Genomic DNA, 22246 nt, shown 5'->3' on the forward strand with positions numbered 1-22246 from the left:
ACCTTACTTAAGTTCTGAAAACTCTGAAAACTGCTACAGACGGTGACCAGGGACGCACACGGAAATCTTAAAGTTCTGATGCAGGAAGGATTAGAGTATCTCTCTCTAAGAATCTCTCTTTCTCTCTCTAAATATTCCAAGTTGTGAAAATAGTGAGAGAAGGGAGGGGGCGTAAAACTCAATTAATAGAGAGGTGAAACGGGAGCCTCCCCGTCACACCTCAGAATTTACTAGCCGTTTTCATTGTTCACCTCTCACGGGGAAACACGTGTCATAAGCTCCACGTGGCCCCCCACGTCACCCTTGTGAGGGGAAAATGTTTAAGGTTAAAATACCCTAGACATGTGGACCAATGAGAGAGGCCCACGTGTCTAGCCTTGGCAGGTCATCATAGGCCACTCACCAGCTGACAGTGGCAACCTCGGACAGCAATCAGAATTGCGGCCTTCAAAGGCCTAATCCCGAGAAATCTGCGCTCTACGGCGCAACCCACCAAACCTAGGTCAGAGTGACCTAGGGAGGGGCACATTTCCCAAAGATCCTATAAATAGGGAGATATTCCCCTATTTTGGGGATACATTCAATCATTTATTACATCCATTTTCTCTCTCATCAGAGAACACCTGATCTTGGAATCCGAGAAGATCCCCACCTAAATTTCCGCACCTTTTTCTCTTATTCAAGTTCTAACTTGATCGTCGGAGACGCAGCTCCAACCACCCGGGGTCTCCATTGTTTTTGCAGTTACAACTCGAGTCGTACCAGACTTTATGATGTAACTCTAGCGAGGGACAAAAACACCCAAAACAAGTTTAGTTCATTTCAGCTCCTAATTTCCTTATCTCATAAAATATTCATTTCAGCTCTATTCAGTTCAACTCTAATCAGTTCAGTTCAGCTTTAGTATTGTGTCAAATATTTTCGGACAAACGAAAATAGGAACTGTGTCAAGTATTCTGGGACGAAGGGAGTATGATAAATCACTTGATTTCTCCATTCCACAAATATTTATTACGTAGTATTTTAGTAAGTTTTACAAAATATATTTTATTACACAAAGTTTCATATGTGGCTAACCACACCGTGTTGATGGGGTTACTTGATCAAGGATTACTTAATCGCCATAAGTTATTCGATCAGGCAGAGATTACTCAGCTTGTCAAGGGTTACCCAGTAAGGAGTTCCTCCTGTGTCAGCCGGCTGATGTGGCCAGCAACAGAGAAAATGCGCTAATTTTATATAACCAATTTTGTTATTATCTTTTTTCAATCTAACCAAAGATTGATATTTTAATTAAAAATTAGAAAATAATACATCTCTCTTTGTCTAACTATAATAAGGATGTGCCGCATATGGTAGTATGTGAAAGAGTTGCTAGGCTCGTTGAGGATTGCAACAAGTATGCTACGAGAATTTATGCACTCCCCAGCAAGAAGAAACCAAGCAGCCCGAAAATTTGGATTCCCCCTCCTGATGACTTTGTGAAGGTGAACTGTGATGCTTCTTTGAAAGATAGTGGTTGGGTTGGTCTCATTCGAAACAAAGATGGTGAGGTGTTATTTGCAGGCACACGAAGATGCAGGGGTAGCTGGCCACCGGAGATCGCGGAGTGTAAGGCTGTCTTATTTGGGATAAAACTAGCAAGCCGCTATGGGTTTAAGAAAGTCATCATTGTATCCGAAAGTCAAATTATCATCTCTCGCCTCTCAAAAGCAGTCACTTATTTTACAGATTTAGATTCCATCTTAGAGGATGTGCTCTCTATTTGTAGTTCTTTTTATTATGTTAATTGGTCGCATGTGCGTAGGGATGGGAATGCTGTTGCCCATTACCTTGCTAGTTTAGTACCATTTGGTTGTGAATAGGTCTAGGAGAATCACTGTCCTTCTGTTATTGCTCCCTATGTACTTATGGACACTTTGTCCATTGATTAATAAAATGGCTCCTAAACTATTCCTCAAAAAAAAAAAAAAAAAAAAAAAAAAAAAAAAAAAAAAACTTATTTTAAGGGGTAATGATATCTATAAAAATTCAATATTCCCTTTTTTTAAAATAATATTCTTCTACTACTCTTTAGGATCTCACCAAAAAAAAAAAAAAAAAAAAAAAAAAAAAAAAAAACCTTCAAGTTAACCTCTTTGCTAACCTCTCTTTCTCTAAGGTCTCATGACTATCATCATACCTACTAAATTTCTGTAATACACGTACCAAAACCTGATAAGAAAGGAGGAGTAAACCTCTTTATTTGATATTTTATTCAAAAAAAAATTACACGAAAAATCACACAATTTTGGGTGTAATTAACATTTGATGTAATTTGGTATTCTTGCTTTAGAATTTAGATTTTTTAGATACTTCTCCCAATTCAAATTAGTTTACACATTTCTTTTATTACATTTGTTAATGCACAAATTCGACTATAAATTCTCTTATTATCAATAAATAAAATTATATTTTAAACATACACATTGAGAAAATCTAAAAAAATCTCATATGAATATCACAAAATCTAATCAAAGTTTTGAAAGCATAATAATAAAGTATAAATGTACTCCCTCCGTCTCTAAATAACATTCCTACTTTTCTCTATTATGTGAGAAATAAATGCTAGAAATAGGAATGTAATTTATGGACGGAGTGAGTATAATCCTAGAAGTTATAAATAATCACCCATTGCTAATCAAAACCTCTTCAAACTTCACCAGAGCACCAAAAATACTCTTCCCAGTTCCCACCCACCCAAAACCAGCCCACTTAATGAAACCAGATCCCAACTTTCCCAAAACTAGCACCACTATCCCCAAAGTCCCAAACCATACCCGCACAACCTAAACCATCCTCAAACAAAACCCATCAACCTTGGAAAAACTCACCCGACACACTTCAGAAATGAAAATCAAGATAAAATATTTTTAAAAGTCAAATTTAAAATCAAGACAAGAGATTCGAAAAATAAAATATCAATTTATGGTTTGAGATGATCATTTCATATTCAAATTTGACCATTAACAAAAGCTAATAATGCTCCGAGGATATTATTATAACTTAATTTTTAAATTTTAAAATGAACATTAATTACATCAATCGACTTGTGATTTTGATATTTATTCCCAAATAAATACGAGTACTATTCTAAGAAATATTTTAAACTATAAAGAGGTGTTTGTTAACAAGATTCTTGACCACTAAAACCTTAAAATTTACTAATTATGTGGTGCCAAACAGTAAAAGAATGAGGAGGCGGAGCAGCGGCAATAGGGAGGACAATAGTAAATTGTGGTGGTGATAGTGGCAACGGGAAGGGAGGTGGCGGTAATACCACGAGAGTGAGAGTGAGTGGTGGAGCAAAGGTGAGAGAAAAGACAGGTTGAATGATCCAAATACTAATTTTACACTCGAACTCTATAATACGAAGCAAAAGATCTTGTGTGGACCTGGTCCACAATAAAATATGGTCTCACGTGCAAGCAACAACACAGACAGCCCGTTATATAATTCTCAGCCCATACACTTCTCAGCCCACCCTCTTCCCACTGAACCCAAAAATAAACCTCTATACAAAAAAACTAACAACGCTAAAGCTGCAAAATTCATCAATGGAAGGATTGATCTCAACAAATTAATTCACGAATTGCTGAATTCATCAATGGAACAACAATTTTCAGTTGCTATCAGTCTCAACTAATCAATTCGTGAATTTGAATCAAACACAAATAACAATGAAGGTATCAATTAAGCTTTTAATTTGATTTACTTTGGCCAAAAAAATCGAGTAAATTACAATTACAATTAAATTACACAAATATTCAATATATTTCAGATTATTCGCAAATTACAATTGAAGATCTCAACAACAATGGACCCGAACAACACGAGGTTGATGATTTTGAAAAAGACGAACCAGAGGATCGGATAACGATAATCTTCAATTGAGTGCTATTTCTACTGTAACTGATGGTGATCGAATGCTATTTTATTGCATTTGGTTGATTCGATTAGATTTAGTATGATGATATTCAACATATTGTTTTGTGGTTTTGATTTGATTTAATTTTTTAATTTTTTTTTTCTGAGAAAGATTATAGACATATTGTGTAACTGTCTAATTAATATTACTATTAAAGCCACGGAGTATTATAAAAGGCACTATGGCTTTTTTGACATTAATGTTGCTATATTATCTTAAGGGTCACTATGCATAGCTAATTAATTCATTTAATTGTGTTCCCTATATGATGAGTTTGAAAGGACTGTTCCTTGGTTCATTGGTCTAATCTTCCTGCTCATGATGCTACCTGGATGGCTAAAGCTGACTTTGAGGCTCAATTTCCTGGGTTCTTGTCTCAGACTTGAGGACAAGTCTTTTTGATGGGGGAGGATATGATACAGGACATTATATCACAGCTTATTGTTTGATTAATTATTTGTTAAATTTTGGCGGGAAAGTTAGTTATGAGCCAATTTAGCTATTTTGTCTTTTTCTTCAATTTGTTACAAGTTGTTACGGGGTTGTTTTGTGTGGCTGTAATGAGCTTTGACAGCTATAATGCTATATAGTTTGTTGTAATGATTAATCAAAAATCAAGAATGATTACAACAACTTCTCTCTCTACATCTCTCCCTCTCTCTCTTTCTCTTTCTCTCTCTAATTCTAGATTTTCTGATCTCATTCTCTTTTCCCCTCTTTTCTTCTTCCTTAATTCTCTGTATTTTCTGGAACTATTTCCAACCTTGTCACATTAATTTCTTTTTCCCTATTTTTTATGCTTCATTGTATAGATACAACACAATAACACATTATACAAAGAAGTACATGTTCATTTACAACTTTCAAAACTCTTCATCAAAGTCATATTAAGCAACAGAGCACTTCCTTGGTAAGTAACAGAGCAGCACCAACAAACAAGTCAGCTTGCCTAATCTTATCATACACCACAACCCCCTTAAACTACACCACTCACATCCCTCCATTCAATCAAACAGCAGCAGCAAAATTCTTAACCTCCACCTCGTCAACAACAAAAATTGAGCATAATATACAAAGATCAGATTGTTCACGTTAATTTCCTTATAAGCATACCATCATGACTAGACTCGAAAACAAGATCAACATACCCATCCAGTAACGCAGCCATTGTTTAGATTGACGTGGATCCTTCCATGTTTTCTTATGTAACCACAGAACAGAAGCAAATTAGAGATCAAGATCATCAGACCGTGTGCTTATCAGTTTAAAAAAATGTGCTCTCACTTTAGAATATTCCTTTTAAGAAAGTGCTACTGTCCTTCCAAAGTAACAAGAGCCTCCTTCAGAAGTTTTTGTGCCTCTTCTCGCCTCCTACACAAGTTAGAAATTCAATAATACATATATCGTATATCATAAATTGAAACCTAGAGTATCAAATTCAACAGTGTATATATTCGTGAAGTATCACTTAAAAATCAGTTACCATTACATGTCATTTATTTTGTTACGTCCAAGTATTTAGCCATGAACCATCATGAAAGGTTTTAAGCGAAGACTATTATAGGTTAATATGATTATGATTCAAGAGTTATCATTGAACGTGACAATGATATTACTTTTAATTTACGAGGAGCATAACTGGCAATCAGAAAAGACTGTACCAATACAAGTCAATTGAAAATAGATTCAAAGGCCCTAATATCATTGCTACTGTATCACATTTTCTAGCGGTGACATCTTATGGAAAGTTGCTTCCAATTCCTACATAATACGTCTGTAGCATGCAACACAAGATTCAGTTGCCCTTGACTTCATTAGATGTTAGACAATACTCCGCACTTAGCTTACCTGGCAATCCCAGGTAAATCAGATACAGAATCACTGAGCTTTCTTAAGCAATATCGATCTGAACTCAGATACAGCAATCCCAGCTAAACCAAATATAGTTTCATTGAGCTTCTATTGAGCAATAGCTAAAATCAGATACGTCAATCCCAACTCTAGGACAGTAGGACTATACTACTAGCACTGTTTGTTTGTTGTGAAACAAGAGACAGCTATTACATGTTAAATTCAAAGTCAATTAAAAACAACATTTTTTTTATAAAACAATCGGTTTAGCCAACACCCTCCCCTTCCTCAAACCACACCCAAGACAGGAAGTCTTGGTAGCGGCATTAAATCATATGCTGATGTGCCAATGTGGTAGGAAATGTCAAGGAAGTTTTGGTAGAGGCAATAGATTATATGCTGATTTTGTCTTATCAAATGTCAAGGAATTTAATTAGAGAATATGTTCAATGAAGTGCAAGAGATCGGCCTAGCCCAAGGGTGTGTTTTACTTATGCAAGGAGGAGGCCCAAGCAAGGGGTGGATAAGAAGAAGTGAGCTGGAAGTTAGTTTGGGAAGGGGGTAAATCAGTAAATTGGGAAATAAGTTTGTTAGTCCTTGGGAGGGGGGATGAATCTGTTATGTCAGCTAGGTAGTTATTTTTGGGTATTTAAGGGAAGCTTGTAGAGGGGAAAGGCATTGAGAATTTTGTAGTGGAAATTATTCCTTGGGAGAGCATCCTTTCCTCTCGAAAGAAAGGAGTGTATTGTGGCTATCTTGACTTGCAATACAATCTACCTTAGCTGCTATTTTTCTTCTCTATCTCTTTTGCTTACTCTGTTTTTCTGAACTAATTCCCAGCATGAAGATACTGATGGGAAATGAAAACAGAAGATTTTCTGGTTTGAGCAGAGATTTTCTGGTTTGACAAGTCATGTTCTCTAAAAAGGCTGAAATGCAGGATGTCAACACAGAATGTGTTTTGTGAAGCTCAAGCAACACTCGCCTTATTTATTAAAGATGTTGAGCTTCGTACTTTTGCTGGTTGCAGCTTGAAGATTTTAGTAGTCGCTTCAAAGCGAAAAGGGAATAAGATAGATAACAACATTTCAGTATGTTTTCGTCCCAATCAATTTAGGATTCTCTTAAATTTTTAATGTTTTGAATTGCTCAACCTCATAATTGTTTAAATTGTTGGGCTCCATTACATAATTTTTTTTTTATTTTTTTTTTACAATCTGCTTACTCAATTCCTTTCTGTTTGTTGCATTAATTTTTCTGAATAACTAAAAATCGTCTTTTTTGTTTCTATTTTGTGGGCTGGGTGTAATTTCGTTTAAATATTATTATTTTTTTTCAATGGTAGTAATCCATTTAAATGTTTTTATTTTGTGTATCATTCAGTCTACGTTCTTTTTTTTCGGCAGGCTGAAATTATGATGATAATTTTACGGAACTATCATATATATGTGATAGCTACAATAAATTTTTTGCACTAGATTACTTTGTTGGGAATTGGTAAGTAGATAATTTTGCAGCTTTGAATAACACTCAGGCTTAAACAAGCAGAACCAAAAAACTCCTTAACATCATATATTCTAAGAGATAGGTAGGCTTATAATTTTGAAGCTTCAAATATCAGACTTGAACCTATATAATGTATATATAAAGTTGCATTCTTAGCCCATGAATCAATTGTGTTACCTAGTGCAATACCAATAACAAAGTGCTGACATTGTATACTAGCTTAACAAAAACATCACCATGATATCTTTTCATAGACAACTAAAACAATTCAAATTAAGCCGGTAGAGATTAAGAATTTTATCAGCCAAATGTACATTTCAGACAAAAATTGATGCCTTAAGTTTTTCTAGATTAAAATTGTTCATTCCCTGTACTAGCTATATGCCTAACTAGAAACATTATATTAACCAGACCTTTGAATTTACGCTGGCAATGACCATAGATCATCAAAACTTTAACTGAAACACATCAACCACTTATCATTTCTTGTTTTTTTAATAAAGTTGTTCAGCTCTGCTTATCAAGAACCAATATATTAACCAAATCTATAATTCAAGTCATATCCATGCTGCTGCTTCTTTTTTTTTTTTTTTTTTTTTGGAATTATTACTCTAATGGCCGCTTCCATACTCCATTGAGGCTTTATTCTGCTACTATTTGGCTACAGTTTTTACATTCCTTTACCATTTATTTAATACTCCATCCGTTTCACTTTGTTAGTCCCATTTGGAATCAATCACTTAAAATAAGAAAAGAAGGAATCCTATTAATTTGGAATTTGAGTATAGCCTATGTTGCACTGAAACGGATACGGGGACAAAAACGGGTACGAATACGAGGACGGGAAACCACAAAATCAAAATTTCTAAAAACGGTTACGGGTTGAATACGGCAATTAAAAAAAAACAATTCAGAAAATGTAAAAAAAAATAAAATAAAATATAGTACTAGTTAAAACGAAAAAATAAAATAAAAAGCGGAAAGTGGCTTCTACCTACTGGACTGCCATCTACAGACTACAGTCACTGACTTCTTAGCTTGCCGTACCACTTTCGAAGGGGACGCCTTGGGGACGTTTCCCAACCGAACCCATACCGTACCCGTCCCCGAAACATATCCGGTACGGGAGACGACAGCCATTTGGCGAATCCGTGCAACCTTGATTATAGCTTTGTAATTAATATTGTCTTTTCATGTTTTATTTATGGGAATTGGCAGTAAGAATCTTGGTTTTAAAAGGCGCGCCTCCCGGGCTCTGCGAAATGGGCTTTAGCTAGGCGAGGCCCAGTCACCTACGGAAGGCGCGCGCCTCAAAGTGCCTTTGGTAAGGCGCGCCTTTGCGCCTCAAGGAAGATAACTAAGATTTAAGTTATAAAGTGAAGAATGATGGACATTTTTTCAAATTCAGACTACTTTAGCTTTAAATATATCAATATTTAATTTATTATGAATCTTTTTAATTGGTATTAAGTACTATCATAGTAAAAAATAATTTGAAATAAATATATAAATACATGCGCCTTGCATACAAAAGGCGCGCGCCTTCGCCTTGCGCCTAGGCTGCAAGGACCATTTACGTCTTGGTGCGCCTTGCACCTTTTACTTGTAAAACTAAGGTAAGAATCTGCTAAGAATTAGCATGGATTCTGACATGATTACAGCTCTAACTATGGCAGGGGGGAAGAAAAATGCTAATGATATTGATAATATGTGAATTACACTAATAGAATGATAATTCCACTTTTGAGAGGTGGATGCTCTTCAAATATGAGCTTTCGAAAGGCTCACTCTCTCTCAATAACTAACCTCATAATACTTTCAACATGACTTAATTCCTCCTAATGAGGTCTATTTAAAGAAAATACCCCCTAACAAAGATCTAGCTTATTCCAAAAGTTACTACTATAGACTATGACTAATATGCTAAAGATATTGATATTAACTAATCGCCTATAATAAATTTTGATTGGAAGAATTTGTCTTGTCAACAATCCACTAGCACATATACTAACCAATCAGAATTATTTGACTTTTAAACACCCAATTAGATTAATTATTAACAAATTATGAAAATTATTCACCCTTTAATAATGCTAAAAATATATTCTATATGGGTTTATCATTTTGAAACAAGCAAAATAGTATATGAGACTAACAAAGTGAAACGGAGGGAGTAACGTTTTTCCTTTACTTTTCTGCCCATCCTCATTGTACATGTTAGCTTAGTTTTAAAAAGCGCGAGGCGCACCGAGGCGCAGAGGGTCCCTAGAGCCTAGGCGCAAAGCGAAAGTGCACGCCTCTTGAATATGAGGCGCAAATTTTTTAATGTGAATTTATTTTTATTTAACTTCTTTTTTGACATTAAAAATTTATTTAAAAATCAAATTAAAGTGATAATTTTTTCATTTTATTTTACGTAGTGCTGTTTTGAAAATTTTTTACAGTTTTTTTGTTATTATTTTTCTTAAAATACTTAAATTTAAGCATAATAAATAATTTAAACTATTTTTTTTGGTTAAAGAAAAGGAAAGGTGGTAAGGTCACGTGATTAACAGTAAAAAAAAAAAAGCAGGCTTTTTGGTAATAATAATAATAATATAATATAATAAAAAGTAATAAAGAAATAAAAAAATTTACTTTATTGTAGGTGGGTAGAGACTAGAGAGAGTCAGAGACCGTAGAGGAGAGAGAATAAGCAGCAGCAGAAAAAGAAAGAATGAATAGAAGGAAAAAAAAAAAAAAAAAAAAACATACCTGGGTTGCTTCACCGGTGTAGGCCGCCGGGTATATCTGCAGCCGGAAACCACCAGGGATTGATCTCCGGTCTGCCGTAGCAGAACCCACCAATTTTTCAATTGCAAAGCAACCCGTAAATTAGGGTTTTCAAAAATTAGGGCTTTTAAATTGGAAGTCAAATTGAGGTAATTTCATTCAATTAACAAGGGGCTTTTGCTCGAATTATCTCTCTAAAGACTGGGTAAGCTTTAATTTGGAAAAAAATGTGTTTTTTTTTTACAAAAATTAATCCAAATCCCCTTTTACTCACGCCTCTAAACGTAAGGCGGCTAAGGCGCTGCGCCTTACGCCTTGGTGGAGGCGGTCTAAGGCGCGCGCCTTCTGGAATGCGCGACGCCTAGGAAGGCCGAGGCGTTTTGGCCTGCGCCTCGTGTCGCCTTGCGCCTCAACTGCGCCTAGGCGCGCTTTTTAAAACTAAGCATGTTAGTGCATTAACTATTTTGCATTCCATTTATAAAGTAATGTTGGATGATTTTGTTTAATACATCAGACATCCCTTGATTTAGAAAGTTGATGCTTTGTATAAGATGTATTATTCTTCTTTTGGGAAAGAGTTCAACTCTCCTTGGTGAAAAGGTTGAACCCCTAATTGTTATAACATCAACTTTTGGTCCTTCCATTATTTAAATCCCTAACTTGATAAACGAGCCTGGTCCATACGAGTCACAAGTGTTCACTTTACAAGTCCAAGGAGATTCCACCTCAAAATCATATGGCAACAAGAGGGGTGGCCCCTTAGCCACATAAAGTGGATACAACTTTCACTTTTCTTCAATGTGGGATACACATCTCAACACTTTCCTTTACTTTTATACTCCCTCCGTCCCTAAATTACTTTCTTTTTTGGAAATTTACACGGGAATTAAAGAGGGAAGAATAAGACAAATAACAATAATTAGATAATGCAGTGGAAAGTACAAAGATAGATTAGTTATTACTCATGACATGTCATCAATCCTTTGAAAAAAAAAAGGACCAATCACATGCTCCTAATTGAAAATTTTTAACCAATCATATTCATTGTTATTTGGCACAAGGATTATGAGTGAGATTAGGTAAGGATGAGTGAGAGCATTAAATATAAAACAGAAAAAGAGAGTTGATTTACTAAAAAAACACTTGCCAAAAATAGAAAGGATGAAAATGTAATTTTGGAATACCAAAAATAGAAAGGAGGAATGTAATTTAGGGACGGAGGGAGTACTCTTTTTAATGTGGTTCAACACTTCCACTAACATTAACATGTGGGTTTGTTAATAGGCTTAACACTCCTCCTCACATGTGAGTTGCCCATAACACAAAACACATCTCAACCGAACTTGGGAAACTAGCTACTCAACATAAGGTTTTGGTCTAGGATGTTCATATGAGGTTAAGCTTTTGGACTACCACAATTCAAGGAGACCCGAGAATTAAGGTGGTGGAACTTACAACAAGGTAAGGCCAAGGTGTTACTCGAGAAGAGTTGTTAAAGAAGCCAATTAGCTTAGAGGTGGATCCTGATATTAATCAATAGGCTAATTCTTTTGAAGGGTCCAAGACACTTTTAAGATAGTCTAGATAGCTTTATTATGGGCTGCCCAAACAAAGAAATAAACAAGAAAAGGTCCACTAGATCAATAGAGAAAGAAGGAAGCTTGATCACCAAGGAAGAAGGTGTGCAGCAGTTCACTTCTTGCGAGGATGACGGGTGCCACGCGCCGAGACAAGGCCCATGCGCCACCTTCCCGGAACCACCTTGAACCCAACTACACTATGGGCCGGCGTGTGTGGTGGTGGAACGGCGACGATGTGAAATGGAAGGTTTTTTATACTTAGTTTTTTTTTCTAGAGTTTTGTTTGTAGAGGGTTTTTCTTGGATTAAGCACTTAAGATAAGGTTTATTTTCTATTATTTAATTGCTATAAACTTCCTAAGGTTGTTAGGAAAGTTTTTAGTTAATTAGAGTTTGTTTAGGATTAGTATTCCTAGTCTAATTAGAAGTAGTTTTCTAGTTAGGATACGCGGAGGGGGGGGTTAGGGGTTTGTCCTAATCCTTGTAGGGATTTGGGGGGGGGTTAGGGGTTTGTCCTAATCCTTGTAGGGATGGAATTAGCTTATTTTTAGTCTATAAATAGGGGAATTTCGTAGCTCCTAGAGTCATAGAAAATCAGATTAATTCTATTGTTTGTTAATAGGTAGCAACTTATTTGGTATGAGGATGGCATTGATGCATGCACATGAGGTGCACAAATGGTATCCTATAAAAGTCTTCCTAAAAGGCTAGCCTCACATTGACTTTTTGTTAGAAGCTTCGTAGTACTGTAATGGTCTTTAAATCAATTTGCCTTTCTTTGGATGTTAGGATGGTGTGAGGTGTGAGAGTTGATTGATTTAGCTAATGTCTAACATTCATGCATTTGTTACCCACACAAAAATGAAAGATTGACCAAGTAGAAAATATATTATCATCTTGAAAACTCCAGATGCAAAATGAAAATGTGTGATCATTACCCTCACAGAACAAGAACTATTAAATCACTAGAGAGTATAACAGTATAATACACAAGACCTACTCTAATTCTTCACTCTTAATATTGTAGTTTTTTCTATAGAGTATTAAGTAGACATATGGTGAAGGGATCTACAAACTTCTATTTTCAGCCTCCGGGTAAAATAAATCAAAGGATGGCATTTTAAGAAGCATACCTTTTAATATCCTCAACAGCTTGTTTCCTGTGTTGTATTTGAAGCTCTAGAATGTGGATCAGTGTTGCTCTAGCCTATGAATAACAAAGTAAATGCATAAATATGCATAGCTCAGGGAGAATAAAAAGGCGTAGTAAGATAAAGAAACTCAACGATTAGAGTAGTACCTGGTGAGGACGTAGTGAATTGAGCAGGTGATGTAGATTCTTGAACATAAGCGATATCTCTTCCACTCTCCTAGCATACTGTGATGGTCTTTCAACAAGAATGTCAGCTAGCTCCAACAAATGCAGCTGCAACTCCCTATTGAGCGTCTTCAATTCTTTCTTGAAGTCTATATGACATCATTAGGCACACTAATATTACAAACAAAGTAGAGGAAAAATAAGACCAGCTATTCCGGTATATATCGATTAAGAATTATACGGCGCACAATCTCATATGACAGTTCATGACTACAGTACAGCATGACACGAAAACTGATTTCACTCTTCCCTGAATGGCCACTGTCTGGGATTATGCCACATAAGATGAAGACTTTCAAGCAGCATCAATTGTTCTCTGATCAATTCAAGCTCAGATCAATACAATGAATGACATAAACAAATAAAGATTACAGTATGAATAGAGTGGTGCATGCTCTAATTCCAACATGTACGATTAATAACTACAAAAACAGATGACAATTGATTTCCACAAGGAGTTTTTTTTTTTCCACCCCAATACCTTCCAATTTCATGAATGAGGACATATTTTATAACCACTAACCCCTAACAAATTACAAACACATATAACACCAGTTTCCTTTCTAAAGAACCGTGAAAGTATTTAAATTATCTTCCATTTTATATATGTATTGCATCATCTCTACGACAACTAAACCCTTTCGAAAAACACTGATCGAACCTAAAATTAATAACAAGACTACACTAGATAACCAGCACATATAGCGTATCGTTTCTCTTTTCCTAATGAACAAAATTGGCATCAAAATATCCACTTCCCTTCAACCTTCTTTCTAATAACATAAACGCTCCCAGCAGCCACATAATCAACTAATCAAGTATCTCCTAATTCAGGATTCCACAACTTTCATCAGCATTATAATTTACTAGTCCCTCGTTCAATTTCCCCCATTTTGTTCCAAAAATCAAACAATTTTCGAGAAAATGTACATAACTATAATCAAACAATCGTGCGGAATACACCCGAAAATTGGACAAACTAAACAGAATAAAGGAATACCTATATTAGGCCCTTTAGGGTACATCTGTCGAACACCTTGATCTTCCAAACTCGGGAGCACATCATCAGTCTACAATTAATTTCAAATTATACAAACAATTCAATCAATCTAAACCTTAATTAAAATCAAAACTCAATCAATCAAATACCCAAATAAGTTCACAAAATAAGCAAAAAAAAAAAAAAAACACGCAAAATCAGAAAATATCGAAGAGAGTGAAAATACTAACAGTGTAAGTAGCGCCATAGCAGGTGTAGGTGCCTTCAATAGGAGGAGGAGGTTCAGGAGCCGATTTAGGATTTTGTGTGTAATCTTTGTAAAGCTTGTAAAATGGTGGTGGAGGAGGATATGTTGCTGTCGCCATTTGCAAGGCGGCGATGATGGCTACTGCTGCTTTGGGCGGAGGTATGAGAGAGAAAGGTGATTTTAGAGAAAAAAAAAAAAAAAAATTCAAGTACATTATTCTATGTGAAAGCTAAACGTCGTTCTCGAATCTCTAAATAACGCCCGCAAAATAACCTATCAATTACATATGTATCCTTATTATAAAAATAATTAATTTTACCTCGTTAACAATTTTATCCTACTTAAAAATTTAAACCGTTCTCTTTGTGTTCAACAGCCACCAATGACCAAAATCAACCACCAACCACCTTATGTTGTAAAAATCAAACCTTGGAACTTAATTTCTAGATTCCTCGTTAAACTTTATTTCCTATAAAGTATAAAAAAAAAAAAAAAAAAATGTTATTGTACTTTTTAATAGAATGGAGTTGGCAGATGTATCGCCCAAATGGAGTATTGAAACTGTCTGAAACTACTGACAAATTGTTGGGCATTCTTATAAACAATAATTAATAGTTCAATTTTCCACTCGTAATAATACATAATAACAATGAGAAACGCCCAAATTTTTCGCCAGATTTATGGTGTAACGCCTAGATCTTACGAATCACCGTATGGGTGATCGAAATTTCTAGGCGTTTAACCCAGAAATTTCCGCGTTTAAGCTCAGAAATTTCGATTAATCGCCCAGAAATTTCAATTAACCACTCGGTGATTCGAAAGATCTAGGCATTTCAGCCTAGACATGGCGAAAAAATTAGGCGTTTCCGCCAATTCCAGAAAATAAAAATTAAAAAAAAATCTCCGGCGACTGAGAAGGAATGAAATTCAGTGTTACCGGAGCAAGATTGTAGTACGGTGATAGCAACGACGGTCTGTGGTGGCTGGATTTGTAAGAGAGAGTGTGAAATCAAGGGACGCAGAAGCTGCAAAGTGATGTACTATGGACAAATATTAAAATGGGAGTGGTGGTGGTTTAGAGAGAATTTTTTTAAAGAGTGTAAATGGTGGTAAGTGGTGGTACTGCCGTAGTGGTGGGGGGTTAATATTGTGATTGTACGATTAAATTCTTTGTTTTTATACGTGAGGGTAAATTCGTAAATATGTTTTATTTTGTGGGCGTTAGTTAGATCTTCGAGGGCGGTATTTAATAACCCCACTACGAGGGGCAATTTTGTAAATAAAAAAAAAAAACTTTTATCAATTGTGGACTTCGGCTAATGGACCAAGTTGGTAAACAAAATGATTATTGAAATACAAAATGAGTTGTTTTTTACCTCCAATGGTGATACGCAACCCACTTTTCAATTTAGCAACTCATGTGACATCTAATTTCCCAATAGTGAGGCTTTCTAAAGTATACTAATGTTAATTTCAATTTATGGCCCACCAAATCATATTATAAGTTTTTTTTAGAAAAAAAATTAAATTAAAACTTAAATAAATTACAAAACATATTATAATATTGATAAGGGCCCACACTTTTTGTCAAATGAGACTCAAAGTTGAGTATCTAAACTAAGCAACTTTTTTTTGGAGTTGCTAAGTTTAGATATCAACTTATTAATATCCTTTGCAAAAAATACTCTCTCTCACCTAAAGAAACTCCCTTAAGTCTCACCATTGGAGATGGTCTGATGACAATGAGGTAAAAATTAATGCATGTAGCCATGCGACCATGCGGCCCATTAGTTTGCTAAGATGTATGCCAAATTATCTTAAATTTAATCCATGCGCCCATGCAGCCCATTTTGAGTCCTCTTAGAATTTCAGTTTTCATTTCTTAGCTAAAGATTGATATCAAACTTATCCTTCTACACGACAACGGATTAACTAAAGATTGAGAAGGATAAGTTTGATATCAATCTTTAGCTAAGAAATGAAAATTGAAATTCTTTTTTACTTGACTTGTTTCATTTATAATGTTTACCGATGCATAAATTTATCCTTCAATAATTTTATTTATCGACAAGTAAAAAATAGAAATTGTAATAATATTTTTTGAGACGATTTTAACAAGATAATATGCTTTTCCTTACATATAACTCATGAAAGACGATCAAATAAGCATATATGAACACTGTAAAAGTCAAAGTAGGTCAAGCAAAAAAAAATGAGGAAGTACTTAATAGTCCCCAATAATTCCCATTCACCAAATCAAGATATGAGATATAGATTGATAATAAGGAAACAAAAATAAAGGCGCCACGTCACAAGTGACAGTTTGAGAAAATGTATTAGACACAATTATAACAATAATGCATCTTAAAGTCAAGTCAAAGGACATGCTATCCTAAGGAAGAGATATATAATTAAAGACCGAGTCTTAGATGAAATCAAATTCATTATTAAATCATTTTTTTTTACCGTAATTACCAAGGGAAACAATCACCTCCAACTTCATAGACTCGTAAATACTACAGGCACTAGCAAAAAGGTTGTAACTCTTCATGAGGTCCTATTGTATAATTAAATGAGTACCACACATCTCACACGATGATGTCAAATTGCTCGACACTAGTATAGTAATATTTGAATCTTCTTTTAACTTAATCAATAGAACTTTCCTAAAAAATAAAAAATAGATAATTAGATAAATAAAATAAAAAGCACCTTAACTTCAAAGACATGTGAATATCACACATACCAGCAAATGGTTCTAAGTTCTAACTAGTCATGATCCTATAATATCAAATAAAGACTAGGGTAGAATTGTTCCAAACTAAATGTCCTTTTGACTTTGTTTCTAACATATTAGCCTTGAAATAAATACTAAGATCCTGATCTTATATGAGCAATGCTGTGTGAATCCTGTTAAGATAGGGTTCGAGGGGGTCTAGATGTACATCGCCTCCCTCTAAGCACTTTAAACTATTTGAGAGGTTAATCTAAGCAACCTACACAAAAATTGCCATTCATAACCAGCCTGAACAAGATATTCTTCTTTTCAATTGAATGTTCAGGCTATTTCTATGCTGCATGAGAACATAAAATACTTTTTACCTAGGGGGTTTCAAAGTCTACTGTTTTGAAAGTAAGAAAAAGTTCACGACCTAGATGTTTAATATAGCTTAGTGTCAATGAATGATAAAAACCAATATGGGCATGATTAATAAGATGGGTTCAATTATTACAAGAAATACTATTTGCTAACGTTTCTTGAGAAAATAAGAGTAAATAGCCATGTTAGGAAAAATACTTGTCACATTTAGAATGTGAAGAAAACATTCCTAATCCTAGCAAAAAAAATAAAAAAAAAAAAACTTGTCATAGTTTCCAAATTTGTCACATTCTATATATACTTTACATTCATCTATTTTGAGTTTTGACATTTGTTTTAACAAATTAAGGGTCTGTTCACGTTTACTTAATTTCAGTTCAGTTCAGCTCCAATCAGTTCCTGATTTTCCTCTCTTATAAAATATTCATTTCAGCTCGGTTTAGTTTAGTTTAGCTCCAATCAGTTCAGTTCAGTAAATGTGAACAGGCCCTAATGAGGAAGGAAATCAAAAGAAATCAAGCCATGAGAAAATCAAATGTCTTTTATATTTTTGAAAAAAATTGTAATCCTCTTATTATTGCTAGATTGCACTAATTTAACACTTTCTCGCAATCATTTGTTCTATAAATATATATTCTTGTGACTTTTACAGATTTCACAAGTGACCCTTGTAATTTAACCAAAGGATACTCTATCAAATTAGAAAATCAATAATTTAGAAAAAAAATAAAACTTAAATTGGGATAAAAGTTACCCAAATAATTCATAAAAATTTTATGATCCGTTTTACCCAGGCTCAGCCCTGAGCCAGGACAGGAGAGAGAAGAGGCCTAATTTCATAGTTCAATCCTAACATTTAAGGGCTCTGCAATACATTAGGAGCCAAATTTGATTCAATTATAAAAAAAGCTCATAATTTTAGGGATAGTTGATTCAATTATCAAATTAGTCTCATAATTTTAGTGATATTTGATTCAATTATCAAATCAAGCTGATAATTTTCTTATTTAACAACATATATAATCGCTGGTTATGATCTTAGATATTAGAACCAATAGTTCAGATTTTCGAACCCCAAACTTACTGCTCTGATAATTAAATTAGTAGTAAAATTAAATCAAACATAAACCCTAGATTGCGAAATTGACATGATGATTACAAAAAGAAACAACAAATCACCTCAGAAGCTGCTTCAATTGGGGAATACAAGCATTAGAAGGCGCATCAATGGAGAACTTGAAGTGCGATTTAATGGAGAACCGAGAGAAAGAGGGGAGCAAGAGGAAGAGGGAGGAGATACTAGAGACCGTTCAAAAAAAAAATACTAGAGAGAAGTTTGAGTGTTTGGGCAATGTCTCAAAATATGTGATGAATGAATCCATGTTTGGTAATTGGCTTTTTAATGGCTTTTTTTATTAGCTTTTGGCTTATTTAGGTGGTCAAACAGCCAAAAAATATGTTTGGTAAAGTATATAAACTGTATAAGATCAAGTTTAGCCTCAAATCTTCAGATTTGAATGTGACATCATTTAAATAATTTATATTAGTGTTTTATTAGTGTGTTCAATCAACATGAAATAAATTATATTTAAATTATTCGTACATTAACAAATTACATAAATCTTCTATATATAATTATATGATTGTGTCTATGAATAATTTTTTATAATGTTCATTATGTTATCTCAATGACACCAGAAACTCATTTGGATCATTGATCAACGATATCATCATGTGTATTTCTACTGATCCAAGCAATACTACTATTCGATTTTCCCTCTATATAAATAACACTCGTGTTGATATGAATGATAACTTTACACTCTGAACGTAGGTTCTAGATGATTCCAAGGGTTATTTTATGTACTTGATTTGAAAGTAGCACAAACATGAAAAAATGAACATGCACATATAATTAAAGAGAAAGTATTGGGTGCGGCAAGCCATATCAAATAATTCGTGCGTTAAGTATATGATATGCAGTATTTGATATAGGATATGTATTATTTGATAGTAGATATGTACAACTTGTTGGAGGATATGTGTTACTTGATAGATGATACATACATTTTGTTGTAGGATATATATTATTATATTGTTTGTTATATAATATGTAGTATTTGATAGAGGATATATACAATTTATCTTTGATAGGGGATACAAACAATTTGTTAGAGGATATTATCATATAGCCAATAGAGGATATCATCCGATCTATAGATAATATCATAAACACAATTATAAATGATATCATATATATATACCCAATAGAGGATATCATCTAGCCTGTAGATGATAGCATAAACACAATTATAAATGATATCATATAGCCAATAAAGGATATCATGGACACCGTTATATATAGTATCATATAGCCAACAGAGGATATCATATAGTCAATAGAGGATATCACAGACACAATTATAAATGATATCATATGTAGCCAATAGAAGATATCATCCAGTTTATAGATGATATCATTTACACAATAGATGATATAGAACTAATAGATGATATCATCTAACTTATAGAAGATATCATCAAAACAATAGAGGATATCATCCAACTCATAAAAGATGTTTATATCATAAAAACAATAGAGGATAAAAAAAAAAAAAAAAAAAGAGAGAGAGAGAGGATATATCATTCATCATATAGATAATATTATAGACACACTACATAATATCATCCAATCTTTAGATCGGATGCGTGATATCATCCAAATGAATAATGTAAGGCTATGATTGCTCATGAAGGTTGGAAAGTGAAGATTTCTCACTGCTATAGAGAAGCGAACCGGGCTGCAGACTGGCTAGCTAATTTTGGGGTGAGATCAGAGCAAAAACTAGTCATTTTTGAGGCGATCCCGAAGGATCTCAGAGCCGTTTTATTGAAGGACCTCAGTGGAGTTGCGAGAGCTAGACTTGTTCCTATGGATAGGGCTTAGTTCGAGTGACTTGTTTTAGTTTTGCTGTGTTTTTGTTTTTCTTTTCTTTTTCTTTAGTCTGTTTGTTTAGCTTCATGTTTCTTTTTGTTTCTCTTTGGGTTTATGCCCTCTCTTTCACCAATATATATATATATATATATATATATATATATATATATATATATATATATATAGTAATCTTTATTTTTAAAATAAACAAATACAATAATTGTCTTCCTATATATATTGTACTAGATGAAGCCCGTGCGATGCACGGTTTGTTAATATTTTTTTTAAAAAAATATTTTTCATATTTATGTGATTTTTATTATTATATTAGCTTTAGAATATTAGATATATATATATATATATAGTAATCTTTATTTTTAAAATAAACAAATGCAATAATTGTCTTCCTATATATATTGTACTAGATGAAGCCCGTGCGATGCACGATTTGTTAATATTTTTTTTTTAAAATATTTTTCATATTTATGTGATTTTTATTGTTATATTAGCTTTAGAATATTAGATAAAATTCCTAATCTCAAAAAAATAATATTTTTTATTTAATTAATTTAAACTTTAGTATCTCATTCGTCAATTTGGCTTACGTGGCATTTGAATTATAATTGTAAAAAAAATTAATAATCTCTTATTTAATTGGCTACAACTTAAATTTATAATCCTACATGGCGCGTTAAGAAATTAAATCCTATGTGGCTCTCTAAGAACTCTGGAAAAAACTCCCTTTTATATATATACTAGTTTTGTGCCCATGCGATGCCCGGGTTGTTTATTGAATTTTAAGATATATTTTTAAATCTGTATGTCAAATTTTAAAACATAACATTAATACAAAATTAGTTAGGAATCGATATGTTTTTGTGACGATTTAAAATTGTAGACATGTAATGACTAATAATAATAAAATTGGTGAAAAATATTTCTTGACCCATAACCTGAAATAATGACCCTGTCTGAAATGACTGGTGACCCGACCTGATTGACAGGTCTACACATAGTAATAAAATTATATAAGATTGTGAAGTATATTATTTTAAATGATTAGAATATATTATAAACAATGGATGTGGTACATTTTGAACTAATTCCTTCGCTCCAAAGAAATATTATGGTACAAAAAATAAATTTGTATGATAATTTATGAAAGTTATAATCTAAATATTTTTTGAATAAAATTATAATTCAATTTGTGTATATGAAATATTGGTATTTTATCAAAAATAAAACTCTAAATTAACAATTTTATCCTAAAATTCTATTCAAATTTGATTGAAAACAAAATTCTAAACTAACTTTTTTATCCTACAAATTGAATTCTATATAACTCTATCCTACGTGGCACGACACTTGGCGAAAAGTTGGAACGCCAAGTGTCGCTGCCTCGTCGCCTGGCTAAAAGTTTAGCTTTATATATTAGTTATATGATACTAGTTTGTGTCCCGTAAGATGCCCGAGTTGTTTATTGAATTTTTAAGATAATTTATAATCTATGCTTTTCTCACGATTTGCTATCTAGTAGGTATGTAACGACTAATAATAACGTTGATGAAAATGTTCGATTTAATACATTAAAAATTTAAACTTTGGGCAAGGGTTGAACATTTCTTGACTCATAATCTGAAGTTACCCAATCCAAGATGACTCATGACCCAACCCTAATTGACAGGTCTCCATTCTATTAGATTGTGAAGTATATAATTAAAACTGATTAGTATATATTAGAAATGGATGTTTTATCCTTTAAACTACTTTCTTTGCTCCAAAAAAATATCATGATACAAAAAATAAATTTATATGATAATTTTTTAGAATTATAATCTAATAAATTTTTGAATAAAATTATAATTCAATTTGTATATTTTATCGATAATAAAACTCTAAATTAACAATTTA

The 22246-nt window shown here is 33.5% G+C and overlaps 2 protein-coding genes across 6 annotated transcripts; one reads left to right on the forward strand and one right to left on the reverse strand.

Annotated features, from left to right (window-relative positions):
* Positions 1-1352: 1352 nt before the first annotated feature.
* On the forward strand, positions 1353-1865 carry LOC110689108. The gene has a single exon (XM_021865837.1). The coding sequence runs from the start codon at positions 1353-1355 to the stop codon at positions 1863-1865; it is 513 nt and encodes a 170-aa protein (XP_021721529.1).
* A 2932-nt stretch (positions 1866-4797) lies between these two features.
* Positions 4798-18783, reverse strand: LOC110689172 (mediator of RNA polymerase II transcription subunit 7a-like). Of its 5 annotated transcripts, none has more exons than XM_021865902.1 (6): positions 18580-18783; positions 14284-14444; positions 14054-14123; positions 12976-13142; positions 12809-12882; positions 4798-5338 (listed from the first exon to the last, which is right to left on the reverse strand). In XM_021865902.1, the coding sequence occupies exons 2-6, from the start codon at positions 14416-14418 to the stop codon at positions 5278-5280; spliced, it is 507 nt and encodes a 168-aa protein (XP_021721594.1). In that variant the 5' UTR covers positions 14419-14444; positions 18580-18783; the 3' UTR covers positions 4798-5277. The 5 variants fall into 5 exon arrangements, with proteins under 5 accessions (XP_021721594.1, XP_021721593.1, XP_021721592.1 ...); XM_021865901.1 differs by lacking the exon at positions 18580-18783 and adding an exon at positions 15238-15583 and having other exon boundaries at positions 14284-14447; XM_021865900.1 differs by lacking the exon at positions 18580-18783 and adding an exon at positions 15238-15570.
* Positions 18784-22246: the final 3463 nt, after the last annotated feature.

The sequence above is a fragment of the Chenopodium quinoa genome, unplaced genomic scaffold (genome assembly GCF_001683475.1).
Source record: "Chenopodium quinoa cultivar QQ74 unplaced genomic scaffold, ASM168347v1, whole genome shotgun sequence".
Classification (NCBI taxonomy): Eukaryota; Viridiplantae; Streptophyta; class Magnoliopsida; order Caryophyllales; family Amaranthaceae; genus Chenopodium; species Chenopodium quinoa.